Source organism: Ictalurus furcatus, chromosome 2, assembly GCF_023375685.1.
Source record: "Ictalurus furcatus strain D&B chromosome 2, Billie_1.0, whole genome shotgun sequence".
NCBI lineage: Eukaryota > Metazoa > Chordata > Actinopteri > Siluriformes > Ictaluridae > Ictalurus > Ictalurus furcatus.
The window spans coordinates 38,501,216-38,517,826 of record NC_071256.1 but is presented as its reverse complement, the minus strand read 5'-3'; the positions used below and the strand labels follow the sequence as shown (position 1 = coordinate 38,517,826).

At 40.5% G+C, this 16,611-nt stretch overlaps 1 protein-coding gene across 1 annotated transcript in view; it reads left to right on the top strand.

Annotated features, from left to right (window-relative positions):
* Positions 1 to 16,611, top strand: part of shank1 (SH3 and multiple ankyrin repeat domains 1) — a 72,099-nt gene that overhangs the window by 21,524 nt on the left and 33,964 nt on the right. Inside the window, exons 5-14 of the mRNA XM_053618602.1 lie at positions 2,061 to 2,215; positions 4,745 to 4,912; positions 6,864 to 6,980; positions 8,242 to 8,319; positions 9,570 to 9,636; positions 10,329 to 10,498; positions 10,666 to 10,787; positions 13,691 to 13,839; positions 14,314 to 14,427; positions 14,901 to 14,976. Of these exons, the coding sequence (XP_053474577.1) occupies positions 2,061 to 2,215; positions 4,745 to 4,912; positions 6,864 to 6,980; positions 8,242 to 8,319; positions 9,570 to 9,636; positions 10,329 to 10,498; positions 10,666 to 10,787; positions 13,691 to 13,839; positions 14,314 to 14,427; positions 14,901 to 14,976 (1,216 nt within the window). The remainder of the gene's footprint in view (positions 1 to 2,060; positions 2,216 to 4,744; positions 4,913 to 6,863; positions 6,981 to 8,241; positions 8,320 to 9,569; positions 9,637 to 10,328; positions 10,499 to 10,665; positions 10,788 to 13,690; positions 13,840 to 14,313; positions 14,428 to 14,900; positions 14,977 to 16,611) is intronic.

The window sequence follows — 16,611 nt, the reverse complement described above, 5'->3', positions numbered from 1 at the left end:
TGTGTGTGTGAAGTAAAGTGAGAGACGAATGGTTTTGTTTTCACGGTTTTGCTTCTCGGTGCTGTCACAGTCCTGCTGTTTTAGACACCAGCCTGTCAGACGTGTTTCACATCAGACCAAATCCTGCCAATGAGAGAGAGAGAGAGAGAGAGAGAGATGAAGAGAGAGAGTGTGAGAGAGACAGAAAGAGACAGACAGAGAGAGAGAAAGATGAAGAGAGAGAGAGCGACAGAGAGAGAGAGAGTGAGAGAAAGATGAAGAAAGAGAGAGTATGAGAGAGACTGAAAGAGAAAGAGAGAGAGTGTGAGAGAGACAGAAAGAGACAGACAGAGAGAGAGAAAGATGAAGAGAGAGAGCGACAGAGAGAGAGAGAGTGAGCGAGAGTATGAGAGAGAGTATGATAGAGACAGAGAGAAAGAAAGATGAAGAAAGAGAGAGTATGAGACAGAGAGAGACAGAAAGAGAGAGAGAGAGAACTGCAGTTCCAGGTATAACCACAACATGACAGCAGAGAGCTGAAAAAAATCTCCATTCTGCTAATTATTATTATTATTATTATTATTATTATTATTATTATTGCAAAATGAATTTTTGCAAAAGAGTCTGTTTTTTTTTTCCAGTTGGCTCTTTGACGTTAATCATACACCGATCAGCCATAACATTAAAACCACTGACAGGTGAAGTGAATAACGTTGATTATCTCGTTGCCGTGGCACCTGTCACGGGGTGGGATTTATTTATTAGGCAGCAAGTGAACAGTCAGTTTTTGAAGTTGAAGTGTTGGAAGCAGGAAAAATGGGCACGTGTAAGGATCTGAGTGACTTTGATAAGAGCCAGATTGTGATGTTTAGACGACCCGGTCCAAAACAGCAGGTGTTGTGGGGTGTTCCCGGTATGCAGAACCGGTGAACCGACGACAGGGTCATGGACCCCCAAGACTCACTGATGCTTGAGGGGAGCGAAGGCTTGTCCATCTGGTCCGATCCCACAGGGGTACTGCAGCACAAACTGCTGTAAAAGTTCATGCTGGTTCTGATAGAAAGGAGTCAGAACACACAGAGCATCACAGTTTGCTGTGTATGGAGCTGTGTAGCTGCAGACCGGTCAGAGCACCCATGCTGATCCCCTGTACACTACCGAAACACCTACAACGGGAATGTGAGCATCAGAACTGGACCATGGAGCGATGGAAGAAGGTGGCCTGGTCTGATGAATCAGGTTTGCTTTTACATCATGTGGAGGCCGGGTGCGTGTGCGTCGCTTAACTGAGGAAGAGATGGTACCAGGATGCACTATGGGAAGAAGACGAGCTGGTGGAGGCAGTGTGATGCCCTGGGCAATGTTCTGCTGGGAAACCTTGGGTCCTGGAATTCATGTGGATGTTACTTTGACACGTACCACCTACCTAAACACTGTTCCAGACCGAGTACACGCCTTGGTGAAGACATTGGACTTCTGACCAGAAGGTCGTGAGTTCAACTCCCAGCATGTAAACTGCTCAGGAATGGTTTGAGGAACATGACAAAGAGTTCAAGGTGTTGACTCGGCCTCGGAATTCCCCAGATCTCAATCCGATCCAGCATCTGTGGGATGTGTTGGACAAACAAATCCGATCTGTGGAGGCCCCACCTCACAACTTGTAGACCTTGTAGGACTTAAAGGATCTGCTAGTAACATCTTGGTGCCAGATACCACAGCACACCTTCAGAGGTCTTGTGGAGGCCATGTTTTACTGTTTTGGAGGCAGAAGGGGGACCTACACAATATTAGGCAGCTGGTTTTAATGTTATGGCTGAGATGGTGTACATGAACTTATTTTTATAGGTGAAGGAAATGATGAATGAATCTTCTGAATGAAACACATGAGACACAGAAGCACAAAAACATTCAAATGTCTGAGTTTGTCCATGCACTTCTTACTGCTTTAAAAAAGCATTGATCCATTAGGAGTCGACTACTTTTTGGTGAGTCAAATGAACTGATTCACTAAAAAAGAATTGCTGTCACTAATACCTAAAAGTAAGTGTGTGTGTGTGTGTATGCGTGTGTGTGTTGTACAGAGACGCCCCTGACGCTGGCTGTACAGTGTGAGCCTGGAGCCGGTGAGGTCATCAGGGTTCTGGTGATGGGCGGAGCTCACATCGACTTCAGGGCCAAAGATGGACTCACGCCTCTGCACAAAGCCGTCCGAGCTCATGCACACACCGCCCTGCTGGTGACCGACTACACACACGCACACACACACACACACACACACACACACACACACACATTCTGTATATACAGTGCCCTCCATTAATATTGGCACTCTTGGTAAATATGAGTAAAGAAAGCTGTGGAAAATTGTCTTTATTGTTTAACGTTTTGTTAAAAAAATTTGGAAAAATATAAATAAATAAATATAGGGGTATAAATATGATGTAAGACATAGGCCAAATTCCCTTAGTCATTCATAACAACGGGTAAGAGCGAGGAACATAGCTGTGATGTGCGGCAAAAGGTTGTTGAGCTTCACACAATGGGAAGTGTCTATAAGAAAATAGCACAAGCATTGAAAATGCCCATTTCCACCATCAGGGCAATAATTAAGAAGTTCCAGTCAACTGGAAATGTTATGAATCCACCTGGAATTGGACGTGTGTCTATATCGTCTCAACGCACTGTGAAGAGGACGGTTCGAGTGGATAAAACATCTCCAAGGATCACAGCTGGAGAACTGCAAAAGTTAGTTGTGTCTTGGGGTCAGAAAGTCTCCAAAACTACAATCTGAAGTCACCTACATCACCACAAGCTGTTTGGAAGGGGTTCAGAAAAAAAGCCTCTACTCTCATCCAAAAACAAACTCGAGCGTCTTCAGTGTGCCGACACTACTGGAACTTCAAATGGGATCGGGTTCTATGGTCAGATGAAACCAGAATAGAGTTTTTTGGTAATAAACACCAGAGGTGGTTTTGGAGCACACAGAGAGGTAGCCATATGGAAAAGTACCTCATGTCCACGGTTAAATATGGAGGTGGATCTTTAATGTTTTGGGGCTGTTTTTCTGCCAGAGGACCTGGACATTTTGTTAGGATACATGGCATCATGGACTCTATCAAATATCAACAGATATTAAATGAAAACCTGACTGCCTCTGCCAGAAAGCTTCAAATGGGCCGTGGTTGGATCTTCCAGCAGGACAATGATCCAAAACATCATCAAAATCAACACAAAAATGGTTTACTGACCACAAAATCAAGGTCCTGCCATGACCATCCCAGTCCCCTGACCTGAACCCCATAGAAACCCTGTGGGGTGAACTGAAGAGGAGAGTCCACCAGCGTGGACCTCGAAATGTGAAGGATCTGGAGAGGTTCTGTATGGAGGAACGCTCTCAGATCCCTCACCATGTATTCTCCAACCTCATCAGGCGTTATAGGAGAAGACTCAGAGCTGTTATCTTGCCAAAGGGAGGTAACACAAAGTATTGACTCAAAGGGTGCCGATAATTGCTGCAGACCTATATTTAGCAAAGATATTTTTTGGATAAACCTGTGTTGTGTTTGAAATTGTTTGATATCCATGAGAGCAGAATATTTTTGTGATTTTTTTTAAACAAAAGATCAAAAGGTTAAATAATAAAAACAAATGCTCACAGTCTTCACAGTATTTTTGTTTATTATTTCTACAGACAGTGATGTATCTGATAAAGGAAGAACGAATCCAAATAATTCTCTGTAGGAACTTGTAGACATATTCATCAGGTTTTGTAAATAAAAGCCTTCATTTGGCTGTTTTATGAAGCTGGACTTATGGGACACGGTGTAGTGTCATATTTATGGATGTAATATTGTCCTCCATAAAGATGTTGAGTATATTTACAGAAGAAACATACATTTCAGCATGACACACTGTGCTCGGAGTGTCAGGCAGTGATACAGCTCTGAGCTTGAGACTAAAAACATGTCTCACTCACTTCAGACTTTCGTCCCGTCCGTAAAATAAATTCCCGTGCAACAAGTTGACTCTGAGGTCCAACGCTAACACACCAACAAAACCCAACAACTATACGGTATTCCTGACCAGCAAAATGCTTCATTTCGAATCAGCGGATAAATCTGAACACGTCGTTGTCGAAGTCAAATGCCACCTGATTTTGACCGTTCCAAGATGGCCGAACATATTGCGATGCCGATCTCTGTATCGTGTTTAATTTCATGTTACGCTGCAACATGCAAAACAATTTCTTTGTATATGTTGTTGAAACAGACTAAAATTGCATATAGGTCATGGGTCACACACTCAGCACTCCTGAACACGGTGCCATCCTCTGACGTTTACACTAAAGATGGCTATTATTATTTATTAGAAATAGATTTGGAAAAGAAATGTAGTTTTGGAACTGATAATGTGACTGAAAACGAGACCTGACTGTTTTTCTTTTTCTTTCATTAGGACCGATTTTAATACATTTATACTTCATACGTTATATATATTTATTATATTTACAGTGTAAGTGGTTTTTGTGCTACTGTGAAGTGCTTCAGTTTAAATGTTTGTTTTTTATGAACAAACATTTTGATGTGTAGTTGCGGAAATTTTTTTTATTTGGATGTCTATCGTATCAGCTGATGTTCAAGGTTTCAGTATCGGTATCAGAAGAAATGGATGTCATACACACAAATATACACAACACACACACCAAATACTCAATGTTTGTGTGTATGTGTGTGTGTGTGTGTGTGTGTGTGTGTGTGTGTGTTAGACTCTGCTGTCTCTGGGATCGTCTCTGGACTATAAAGACCGTCGAGGCCTGACGCCACTGTACCACACCACGCTGACAGGGGGCGACACGTCCTGCTGCGAGACGCTGCTTTATCACAGAGCCAAGATTGGAGTGAGGGATGAGAACGGCTGGGACGAGACACACCAGGTACCTGATGAATAAAAAAGTGTGTGCGTGTGTGTGTGTGTGCATTTTTTACATGATGTCTGTCATGGAGTGTTTGCATGCATGAACCTGTCTCTGTCTCTTTCTTTTTTCCATCCGTCCATCCATCAAGTCCATCAGTCGCTCCATCATCACACAACGACAGGAAAGAGGACAAGGTGCACCATCATACTGTATAACATAAATAGATAGATAGATAGATAGATAGATAGATACATTTCTGTAGTATGTAATTTGTAGCTAAATGGGTTCCTACTGCAAATAATTAATAAAATGCTAATGAAAAGCCCACATTTTATGCTTATATGTGGAAAAACTAAACTTGATACAGCGAAAAATAACTAATGAAAAAAAAAAACAAGCTTAAATGTCAAACAAAACCCCAATTCCAAAAAAGTTGGGACAGTATGGAAAATGCTAATAAAAACAAAGAGGAGGGATGTGTAAATGTACTTTGACTTTTATTTAAAGGAAAAAAAAGTATAAAGACGAGATATTTGATGTTTTACCTAATCAACTGCATCGTTTTTTGAAGAAACGACTCTTTTTTTTTTTGCATTTTCCATACTGTCCCAACTTTATCGGAATTAGGGTTGTATTTTGTGTGACATTATTTGTAGCTAAAGCAAAACAAAACAAACAAACAAACAAACAAACAAACAAATAAATAAATAAATATTTTTGCTCTGATGGTCCTGAGAAATTTCAGACTATTGTTAATATTATTACAAGATTTGTAAAAGATTTATTTATGCAGTAATGTGTGTTATTCAAAACATAATCTGACGCCTTCTTTAAAACACTGGGACGTAGCTGAGATGTACGTCAGATAACACTGCCAAAATGTCCTGATATCAGGAAATGTGTGTGTGTATGTGTGTGTGTGTGTGTGTGTGTGTGTGTGTGTGTGTGTGGTTTGTAAGAAACTGTGTCTTTTCATTTCTATTTCAAATCTGCTCTGTCTTCACGCTGTCTCTCACATTCAGAACAGTGTTAATTAATAAATGTGTCAAAGTTCTGACAAAGTATAAAGTAAATTTCTCTCTCTCTCTCTCTCTCTCTCTCTCTCTTTCTCTCTGTCTCTCTTATTTTCTTTTTCTTTATTCCACAACTCCTCCTCTGGATGGAATAATTTCTTTTTTTTTCTTCTTCTCTCATGTTCTCTCTCTGTCTCTGGAATCATTTCTTCTTCTTTTTCTTCTCTCTTGCTTTCTCCCACTCTCTCTCTCTCTCTTTCTCTCTCTCTCTCTTTCTCCCTGTCTCTCTCTCTCATTCTCTCTTTTTTTCTCCCTGTCTCTCTCTCACTCTCGCTTTCTTTCTCCCTGTCTCTGTCTCTCTCTCTCACTCTCTCTTTGTTTCTCCCTGTCTCTGTGTGTCTCTCTCACTCTCTCAAACATTCTCACTTTCTTTCTCCCTGTCTCTGTCTCTCTCTATCTCACTCTCTTTCTCTCTCACTCCCTCTCTCTCTCTCTGGAATCATTTCTTCTTTTTCTTCTCTCTTGCTTTCTCCCTGTCTCTGTCCCTCTCTCTCACTCTCGCTTTCTTTCTCCCTGTCTCTGTCTCTCACTCTCATTCTCTCTGTCTTTCTCTCTCACTCCCTCTCTTTCTCACTGTCTCTGTCCCTCTCTCTCTCTTTCTCTCTGTCTCTTTTATTTTCTTTTTCTTTATTCCACAACTCCTCCTGGCTGGAATAATAATTATTTTTTCTTCTTCTCTCCCGCTCTCTCTCTCTCTCTCTCTCTCTCTCTCTCTCTCTCTCTCTCTCTCGCTCTCTCTCTCTCATTATTCCATAATCCTTCCTTCGGACTGGAATTATTTATTCTTTTCCCTCTCTACTGCTTTGGATTCTTCTCCTCCTCACCTCGTTACCATGCTCTCTCCATCCCGCTCGCTCCCTTCGCTCTTCTCCTTTTCCTCCACGTTTCTTCTGCAGGCTTGTCAGAACGGAAACTCGCAACATCTGGAGCATCTGCTGTTCTACGGCGCTGACTCTTCGTCCCAGAACGCCTCAGGAAACACCGCCTTACACATCTGCGCTCTATACAACAAGGTAAAGTCTCGTCTGCTCGTCCGTCCAACCTGAGATGGTGAGCAGGATCTGGAGGAGGATTGAGATGTTTCCGTTGTATAAGTTTGTAAGCGGGTAAAGTTGTGTGAACACCGTTGCTAGGCAACTGGGAAATAAAGACGCCGTGCTTAAGCTAGCTATCAACGGAGTGGAACGATCTAAATAGCTGGCATTTAGCTGTATTAAGTGTTTTATAAAAAAGTAAAAATGAGACGAAAATATCCAGAACATCAACATTTACCTCAGATGTGCAGGTAAATTTATAAGAAAATGCTTCCCAAGGTTATTTGTAGACACTAAAAACTTAAATTAAAGACAAAAGACAGCCACAAAGCAACAGTTTTACCTCACGGACTTAATTCCTCAGGATGTGTTTCAGAAATGTGGATATAAATCAGTTATTCTGATTTTTCCAGGAATCTTCATGAGTATAAGCTAGCTGCTAATGACTGAGGCTAGCGATTTCACAAGTTAGCATGTAGTTATTAAGCTTTATAAAGACACAGTGACGGTGAAAACTGGACACATACATCATGAACGTCAACATTTACCTCAGATGTGCTGGAAAAGTAGTCAAATAAAAATTCAGAACAACAAAAAATACACAGAGCATTAGCCGCTAATGCAAAATTTAGACTTCGTATTCAGCGTTCATGTTCTATTTTCCTGTAAATCAATCTTGTAAATATATTTTTGTAAATGTAATAATTGTAAATAAGTCAGTTACTCTGATTTTTCCAGGAATCTTCATCATTGTATTCTAGCTGCTAATGACAATTTCGCAAGCTAGCACGTAGTTAGTAAGCTTTATAAAGACCGAGAGACACTGGAAATGAGACAGACAGATCAGGAACATCAACATTTACCTCAGATATGCCGGTAAATTACTAAGAAAATATTCAGAACAACTGAAATGATACTGAAATTGCACTTAGCATTGACAGCTAACCTAAAATAAAAATGGAAGAAAAGCTTTAAGCAATAGTTTCATCTTATCCTGTCATACACGAGTCATTAAATGTGTATAGAGAAAATTAGGGGAAAAAATAAAGCTTAAAGGGGGTGAGTGTACATAGCTAATACTGTTAGCTAGCTTTGCTAATCTAACCCAAGTTTAGATCGGTTCTGATTTCCAGATATTTGATTTTACCATGTTATTTAATTTGTGTTTAAATAGTTAGCTTTAGAAGAGTCTCATCCTTTCTTCCTCACAATCGCGGTGTGTTCGATGTTTTTCGTACAGGAGAGCTGCGCACGAATCCTGCTGTACCGTGGAGCAAACAAGGACATAAAGAACCACAGCGGACAGACGCCGTTCCAGGTGAGACAGCGACTGTGGAGAACCAGGAACCAGCGAGGAACATCTCAAATAAAACACAGGACTCTACACATGTGTTTCTTTAAGGCTTCCTCAGTTGTCTGTCTAGGGGAATGTCTTAAACATGCTACATTGAACCCTATAACAAGGGTTCTGCTGGGACGCTAAGAACTCTTAATTATCCAAAGAACCCTTGGAGAACCCTGTTTTTTAAGAGTATACAGTATGTGCATTGGTGTGTGGTACAAATTCCAAGTTATTGCTAATTACTTTCTTCTTGATGTCTAGAACATTCTTAGAATGGTTCCCTAAGGGTTCATTAAATGATTAAGCTTTGTGAAAGGGTTCTACTTGGAAACCTTTCTGATTGATAAACACTCTATATAGAATGTTCCCTCAATGTAATAACCTTAAGGGTTCTATTAGACTACACCCTTAAAAAGGATTCTTCAAGGTTTGTTTGAAGGTTGATTGGATAATTAAGGGTTCTTACGTTCTTACAATGGTTTTACTGGGAACAATATTATAGAAACTTTAAAGACCAAACAAAAGAACCCTTAAGGGTTCTACATTTTCATGAGTGTACACTCTCAGAAAACAGCGTTTAAGGGCTCTACCTTGAGGGTTTCGGGTTCTCTATTTTCTGATAGGGGGAACACTCTGTTCTAGAGTTCTACATAGAACCTTTCTTGAACAGGACAACCAAATTTTCTTTGAGTGTACATTCTTTGAAAAGTGAACAAAAAAAAAAAAAAAAAAGGCAATGGTTCTTTAGGGGATGTTTATGGGCTCATTGGATATTTAAGCCTTCTAACATGGTTGACCCTTTTCTCATAGGGAAACACTTTGAAGTAGGGTTCTACTACAATAGTACCTTAGCAGGTTCCCCCAGAACAACATCTACATGGCTTTTACAGTTTTATTGAGAGTACACTCTTAATCAAAAGGGTTCTTCAGGGGTTCTTTAAGCGTTAATTGGATAATTAAGGGCTCTAAGCCTTCAAAAGAAGAATCCTTTCTGAAAGGGAAACAGTTGTAGGGTTCTACGTAGAATCGTTCCCCAGAGGGAAAACTGAAGAACCTTTAAAGGTTCTAGATATTCTAAGAGTGCATGTTATGCCAGGGTTTGTGCTTCTGTCTCATTTGGAAAACAACATAACGATTAGTAATGTTTTCTATTGTTGCTTGTTTTGGCCTATTGTGACGAGTGTGTGTGTGTGTGTGTGTGTGTGTGTGTGTGTGTGTGTTTCCAGGTGGCTGTGATGTCAGGACATTTTGAGCTTGGAGAGATCATTAAAAATCATCGGGATGCAGACGTGGGTGAGTGGGAGAATCTCATGCCTCTCGTCTCGTCTTTACGGAACATTCCAAAGCTAATTGTAATAAACGTGACCAAAAAATATTGAGAATTTAAAATGAATTGAATTATCAGTTTAATGACTGTTTAATCGCCATGTAAAAACACTAAGCCATTATTTTTGTCATTGTTGTTGCTAATATTTCACAAGTCATCTTTCCTTTTTTCCCTTTGTTCAGGCTAAAAGAAATTCTGATTGCAGCAAAATAGTATTTTATAAAATATAATTTACTGATTCAATTATTAGGCACATTGAGCAAACATGTAATATAATATCATAAGTATTTATTATAATCTAATGATAATAATTTATGTATACAATAATTATATAACAATAAGTTGAACCTTTCACATTTCCTCATTAAAAAAAAAAAAACGATTTATAGCTTTTATTAAATTATTTAAAAACAGGTTTTAATAAAAGTTTTAATAAATAAACATTTTTACTTTTTTTTTAAAGATTTTGAGCTTTCAGTTCAACACAGTTAAATTCGTGGATATGTCAAATTCACCGTGTTCTCAGACTAAGAGTGCAAACTTCAGCTGGTTTATCATCAAATGATGGTTCATTCAGTTTGACTGATATTTTTCTAAAAGTTCAGGTGTGTGTGTATGTGTGTGTGTGTGTGTATTTTCCAACCTGTGTATGCTGCAGTGCCGTTTTTGGAGTCGCCGAAGTTTGCGCCCCAGAGGCGGGAGAGTGGTCGCACGCTGGCTCTGCCCCATCCACACCCATTCCTGCGCGCCAACAGTGACAACAGCATGAACGTTCCTGAGTGGCTGGCCTTCCCCAACGCAGCCATGACCAACATAGTCTCCGTGCAGGTGCACAGCATTGTGTGTGTGTGTGTGTGTGTGTGTGTGGGTGTGTGTGTGTGTGTGTGTGGAGGTCAGTTCTTCAGATTGAAGAGAAATTGTTTTTTAACTATGATTGAACTCCATAATGGGATGAATTGTTTGTCTGTGTGTGTGTGTGTGTGTGTGTGTGTTAGGGTCTGAAACATGGCGGTACACTGCGCAGCTCCAGCAGTCCCCGGGGAGCCCGAACGCGTTCACCGTCCCGAGGCCGAACAGGAGACAGAGACGACCGCAGCAGACAGAGCCGGAGACAGGGGTGAGAGTCAATGCACTGAATCACAGAGAATCACTTTGTATCAAATACGCTGAATCGTGAATCGAACTGAATTTGAAATGAACGATACATTATACATTATACAGAATCATGGGCGTAACCACGCATTCTTTTGGGGGGAGTCGTGTCCCCCAAATGTTTAGGAAATACCAATCTGTCCCCCCCGCAATATACAGTAGAAAATATTTACTATATGTCCCCCAGAACATACAAGCAGCAGAACATACAAGCTTTTTTCAGACAGTAAGAAACTAGATCCCTAAATAGTAGGTGACCTTAGCTTAGTATAGAAGCATCATACTATGGCTTGGTTTGTTCTTAAGAACGCCAATGAACTGTTGATATTTGCACACCCACGAAGTAGGCTAGACTAACGTCAGTTACCGTTTTTGACATTAATGTTACACTCACTTGCACATCCTCCCGCCGAGTTCGCTGTGAACCCTCACGTTGTGACAGACTGTTATAAATACGAGTGAAAGTGAGGAAAGTTGCACAGCATTTCATTCCTTTACACTACGTTTGGGCTAAGGACAACTAAGTGATTTTACAGATATAAGACTCAGTATAATGCTGAGATGTGCTGGCTTGGCAACGAGAGATATGGAACTAACGTATGTGGCCATATTGTAATAAATATGTAACAAATATAAACATATTTTGGATATGTAATTTGTACCCATTAGAAGTTATTGTATTTGCTACTACTGGAAAATGCATAATTCTATTTGGCAGGTGTGATTTCTTGCATTTTTAGCACCATCTAGTGGGTCTTGTTGAAATAGAAAAAGATTCATTAGATTGACTTACACTGAATCACATTAATTAATACTGAATCAGACTGAACGATTAGATTGGACAACACTGAATCTGTTACACTAAATCACAGTGAATCAATAGATCAAATGACACTGGACCATTAGATTGAATGAGACTGAATCACTCACACTGAATCACACTGAATCAATTAATCGAACTCCAATGAATCAGTCACATTAATTAATACTAAATCATATTGAACCATTAGATTAAACAACACTGAATCAGCCACACTAAATCACACTGAATCAATATATCAAATGACACTGAATTATTTACTGTAAATCACACTGAACCAACCATTATATTGAACAACACTGAATCAGTCACACTGAATCAGTCACATTAGTTAATACCTCATCACACTGAAGCAATAGCTCAAATGACACTGAAATATTTACACTGAATCGCACTGAATCACACTCGATCGTTAGCTTGAACGACACTGAATCAGTCACGCTAAATCACACTGAATATGTGTATATGTACGGAGAGACCGGGGATGGTTGTAACATTTTTTGACATTTCTGTCTGCATCTTGGAAATGGATTTTAAACGCTTTTTATTCAACACTGACTAATCCTACTCTTTATCCTACTTACCTCACGTGGACACAATCCATAAAATGCATCAGATGCCCTCATCAGATATTCTGTAAGTTCTTTCTCTTGTTCATCAGCGAAGACCTTCTTTCCACTGTACTAGCCTACACTCGGAAGTTCCCTTGATCCCTTCTTTTCTAACATCTTCCTCTTTTTACAGAATCTGTACCAGGTTACATGGCAAATGCCGCACAATTTTGCCACAGATCTTACAGACTTTCCCTGCTCTTTCACATCATCTGATGCTCTGTTCAAAATGCTGAGAGACACTCTTCAGTTTGTCTTTCTCTTCCAAGGCCTAGGCATACTGAAATTCAAAGAAAACATATAAATATAACTATAGATTTACTTGGGGTGGGTTGTCACATGTTTCATTGATGTTACAACTAGCCTAGAGTCTTAGCATTAGCACTAGCAACTTGCATGAAGAATATCTACACAGACACATAACACAATGAACATAATTTAACTTTGATGAGTTTAACTACAAAGCAGGCCATCACAAATATAAATAAAATAAGTTACTTTCTTACCTCAAAATGAGTTTTTCCCATCTAAATTCTTCTGTTACTTCCTCACTTTCTACGTCCTCACTCTCTACTTCCTCACTCTTTACTTCCTCGCTTTCTACTTCCTCGCTCTCTACTTCCTCGCTCTCTACTTCCTCGCTCTCTACTTCCTCGCTCTCTACTTCCTCGTTCTCTACTTCCTCGTTCTCTACTTCCTTACTCTCTACTTCCTCGCTCTCTACTTCCTCGCTCTCTACTTCCTCGCTCTCTACTTCCTCACTCTCTACTTCCTCACTCTCTACTTCCTCACTTTCTACTTCCTCACTCTCTACTTCCTCGTTCTCTACTTCCTTACTCTCCACTTCCTCACTCTCTACTTCCTCGCTCTCTACTTCCTCACTCTCTACTTCCTCACTCTCTACTTCCTCGCTTTCTACTTCCTCGCTCTCTACTTCCTCGCTCTCTACTTCCTCGCTCTCTACTTCCTCGCTATCTACTTCCTCACTCTCTACTTCCTCACTTTCTACTTCCTCACTCTCTACTTCCTCACTTTCTACTTCCTCGATCTCTACTTCCTCGCTCTCCAAATCCTCGCTCCCTACTTCCTCGCTCTCTATTCCTCACTCTTTACTTCCTCGCTCTCTACTTCCTCATTCTCTACTTCCTTGCTCTCTACTTCCTCACATGTGGAATAAGGACTAAACTGAGCATGTGTGAAGTGAATCAGGTGATTTGTAACTTGTTCCTGATCGTAGAAATTGGAAGTGTTACAATTGACCCGTGGTACAACCATCCCCGGTCTCCCTAACGTTTATATATATATATATATATATATATATATATATATATATATATATATATATATATATATATATGTGTGTGTGTGTGTGTGTGTGTGTGTGTGTGTGTGTGTGTGAATGTGTATGCTTGTGTATAAACGTGTGTGTGTGTGCAGGCCGGGCTCCATCAGTTCACAGGGTGCAGCTCCGGCTCAGCGAAGGCGTCTGTACAGTGCCGTGCCAGGGCGAGTGTTTGTGGCCACGCGCTCACACACAGCACAGGGCGAGCGCGAGATCAGCCTCAACAAGGGAGACAAAGTCAAAGGTGTGTGTTTACACACAAACAAACAAAAACCGTTTTGAGTACTGTGCTATGGTCAGTGATAATGTCACTAAATGTGTGTGCGTGTATCTCTGTGTGTTTCCTCAGGTGTGGATAAACGTTGTCTGTGTATGTATTCTGGTGCCATGCGTCTGTGTGTGTGTGTGTGTGTGTGTGTATGTGTGTGTGTGTGTATGCATGTGTGAGAGAAGGGTATGTGAAATGTTGTGCATGTGTCCTGGTCACATGTGATGCTGAGGTGCACTCACACCTGCTTGGGATCTGCACGTACATCGTGTGTGTGTGTGTGTGTGTGTGTGTGTGTGCGTCCTTTATGTCCTACGTATGTTCACATGTGTATGGATTTGTATGATTCTGTGAATGCTCAAGTATTTGTTATGTTGGCACTGCTTATACACACACACACACACACACACACACACACACACACGCTTCTCTCTGTGTGTTTTCTCTCAGTACTGAGTATTGGAGAGGGTGGATACTGGGAGGGGACGGTGAGGGGACGGACCGGTTGGTTCCCCTCGGACTGTGTGGAGGAGGTGGCAGCTCGCAGCCTGGAGCACCGCTCAGGTGAGGAATACACACACACACACACACACACACACATTTATATATATACATTTTGTCCTGATGATAGTGAAATGGCTGTGATGGGATATACAGTAAGTGTCCTATATTGTCCTAAATGTGAGTTGAGACACATCCACAATGGACTGAAAATGGTGGCCTATATAGTTAATAAATTGGTTGGGTTGAGGGGGTTCCCTCCATTCGTGTCCTGATTCTCCGGTGTAGGGAACAGTGAGTAAGGGCGCCTCGTTTTTGACCCCAGTGTAGGGTTAGTGAATAGCGGTAACGCCCTCACATTCCTCTGGAGGTGCTACTTCACACTGAGTAAACTCCCGCAGAGAGAGAAAGAGAAAGAAACTTCAGACATTGTTCGGACACACACACACATATCCACACATACACACACACACGCACACACACACACACATTCTGACCCGTGATCATGTGGGTGCCGCTGTGTGTGTGTGTTGCAGACAGCCGTAGCGAGAAGACCAAGAGACTTTTCCGTCATTATACTGTGGGATCGTACGACAGCTTCGATGCACCCAGGTAAGGCCAGACGGCTACACACACTGGGGGACAAAAGTTGATAGAAATAGACAGACAGATAGATAGATGGATATATAGATACTATTAGACCGTGTGTAAAGTAAGTAAGTAAAAAAGAGTGAGTGATCGTGATAAAGTGACGAGATCAGATGAGACTAGAGGTCGACCGATTGATAAATCGGGAAAAACTCTTTTAAAACGACTAGATTTCCACACCGATAGTTTTTCCCGGTTGCTTTGCGTCTATCACCCGAGTGGCTGAGAAGGGTCCGCTGTCATTATACCACACGAGAGCGGCCCCTGGAGGCGAAATAAAAAACATCACTGACTCATTTTTTTGCGTTATTTGAAGTGTTTTTTTTTTTTTTTTTTTAATTAATTTTGGATGTCTCTGTTTTTATTTGTTATTCTGAGCATTCCTTTTTGGTTCAGTTTGGTATGTATGTATATCTTTTATTTACTTTAATATTTATTCATACTTAATATATATTCATTTTTATATATTTATTTTATTTTAAAAAAAGTACAGTGCATTTCCATGGTACAGACAGTACTGTTTATTTTTGTAATAAAGTTCAGCAATATTTTACTTTGAGTGTCATGTTTTCATTCAGCATCAATTTTAAAAACTACCGGTTGATTAATTGGGTTATCGGCAGGCAGGTACCGCCCAGCTTAGTTATCGGTCGACCTCTAGGTGAGACAAAACGGAGATGAGTCACATAAGTTAATAAATACAACATCCTAAATATTTAGTTATCAGTTGTACAGGCTGATAGCAGAAGGTATGACAAACACCTCCTGGTCACTTACACGTGTTAGCTATTTTGTTAAAGTTAATTCCAGTGAATTAAAGCTGATTGTTCATTATCTAATTGTAGTTATGGGGTGATATTAGAACAGGTTTAACACCGTGCTCTTCCGTGTTCATTCGAATACTTTCATAGGTGCGTAAACTAGTTCATGTACAATTCTGCTAAAGAATGAAGTCCAGCGTTCAATAATCCACTCAAACGCCATACTAACGCAAACCTTTCCTCTTCTTTAGCGTGTAGCGATCTCATTCTAGCCATCCACCACATGATATGCTTAACAAGACGTCACTTTGATCGCTTGAGAAGATTGCAGAACACCATGTGACAGCAAACAAATAACAGTTTCCTTCAAAAACTCATTATTTACCACCACAATTGCAATAACAAACAAACAAAATACGAATAAATAGATTTAATTTCCAATGTCATTCCATCAAACATTGATGTTATAGACAGCACGGAGTGGAAATACTACACAAGTGACATCACTGACTGTCATGAGCATGACACCTAGGGTTGGAAAGCATTTTTAAATGAAGATACGGTTTTCGTTTTTTCCCCCAGAACATTGTCGAAGGTGCTGTAACGTAACTTTGAGACACGACGTTAACTAGCACACTACCCCGGTTCTTCACTGTCATCACAGACACACACACACGTTCCTATTTTTCTATTTTTACAACGTTTCCCATTATCTTTTCCCTATTTTTGGCTTTATTACTCCGCCCATCTCATCGCGCTCTCCCTCCATCTCTAGCTCTGTCCGTCGCTCGCTCTGGTTCTTCCTCTCACTTTCCTCACCCCCTGTACTTTTTTAATT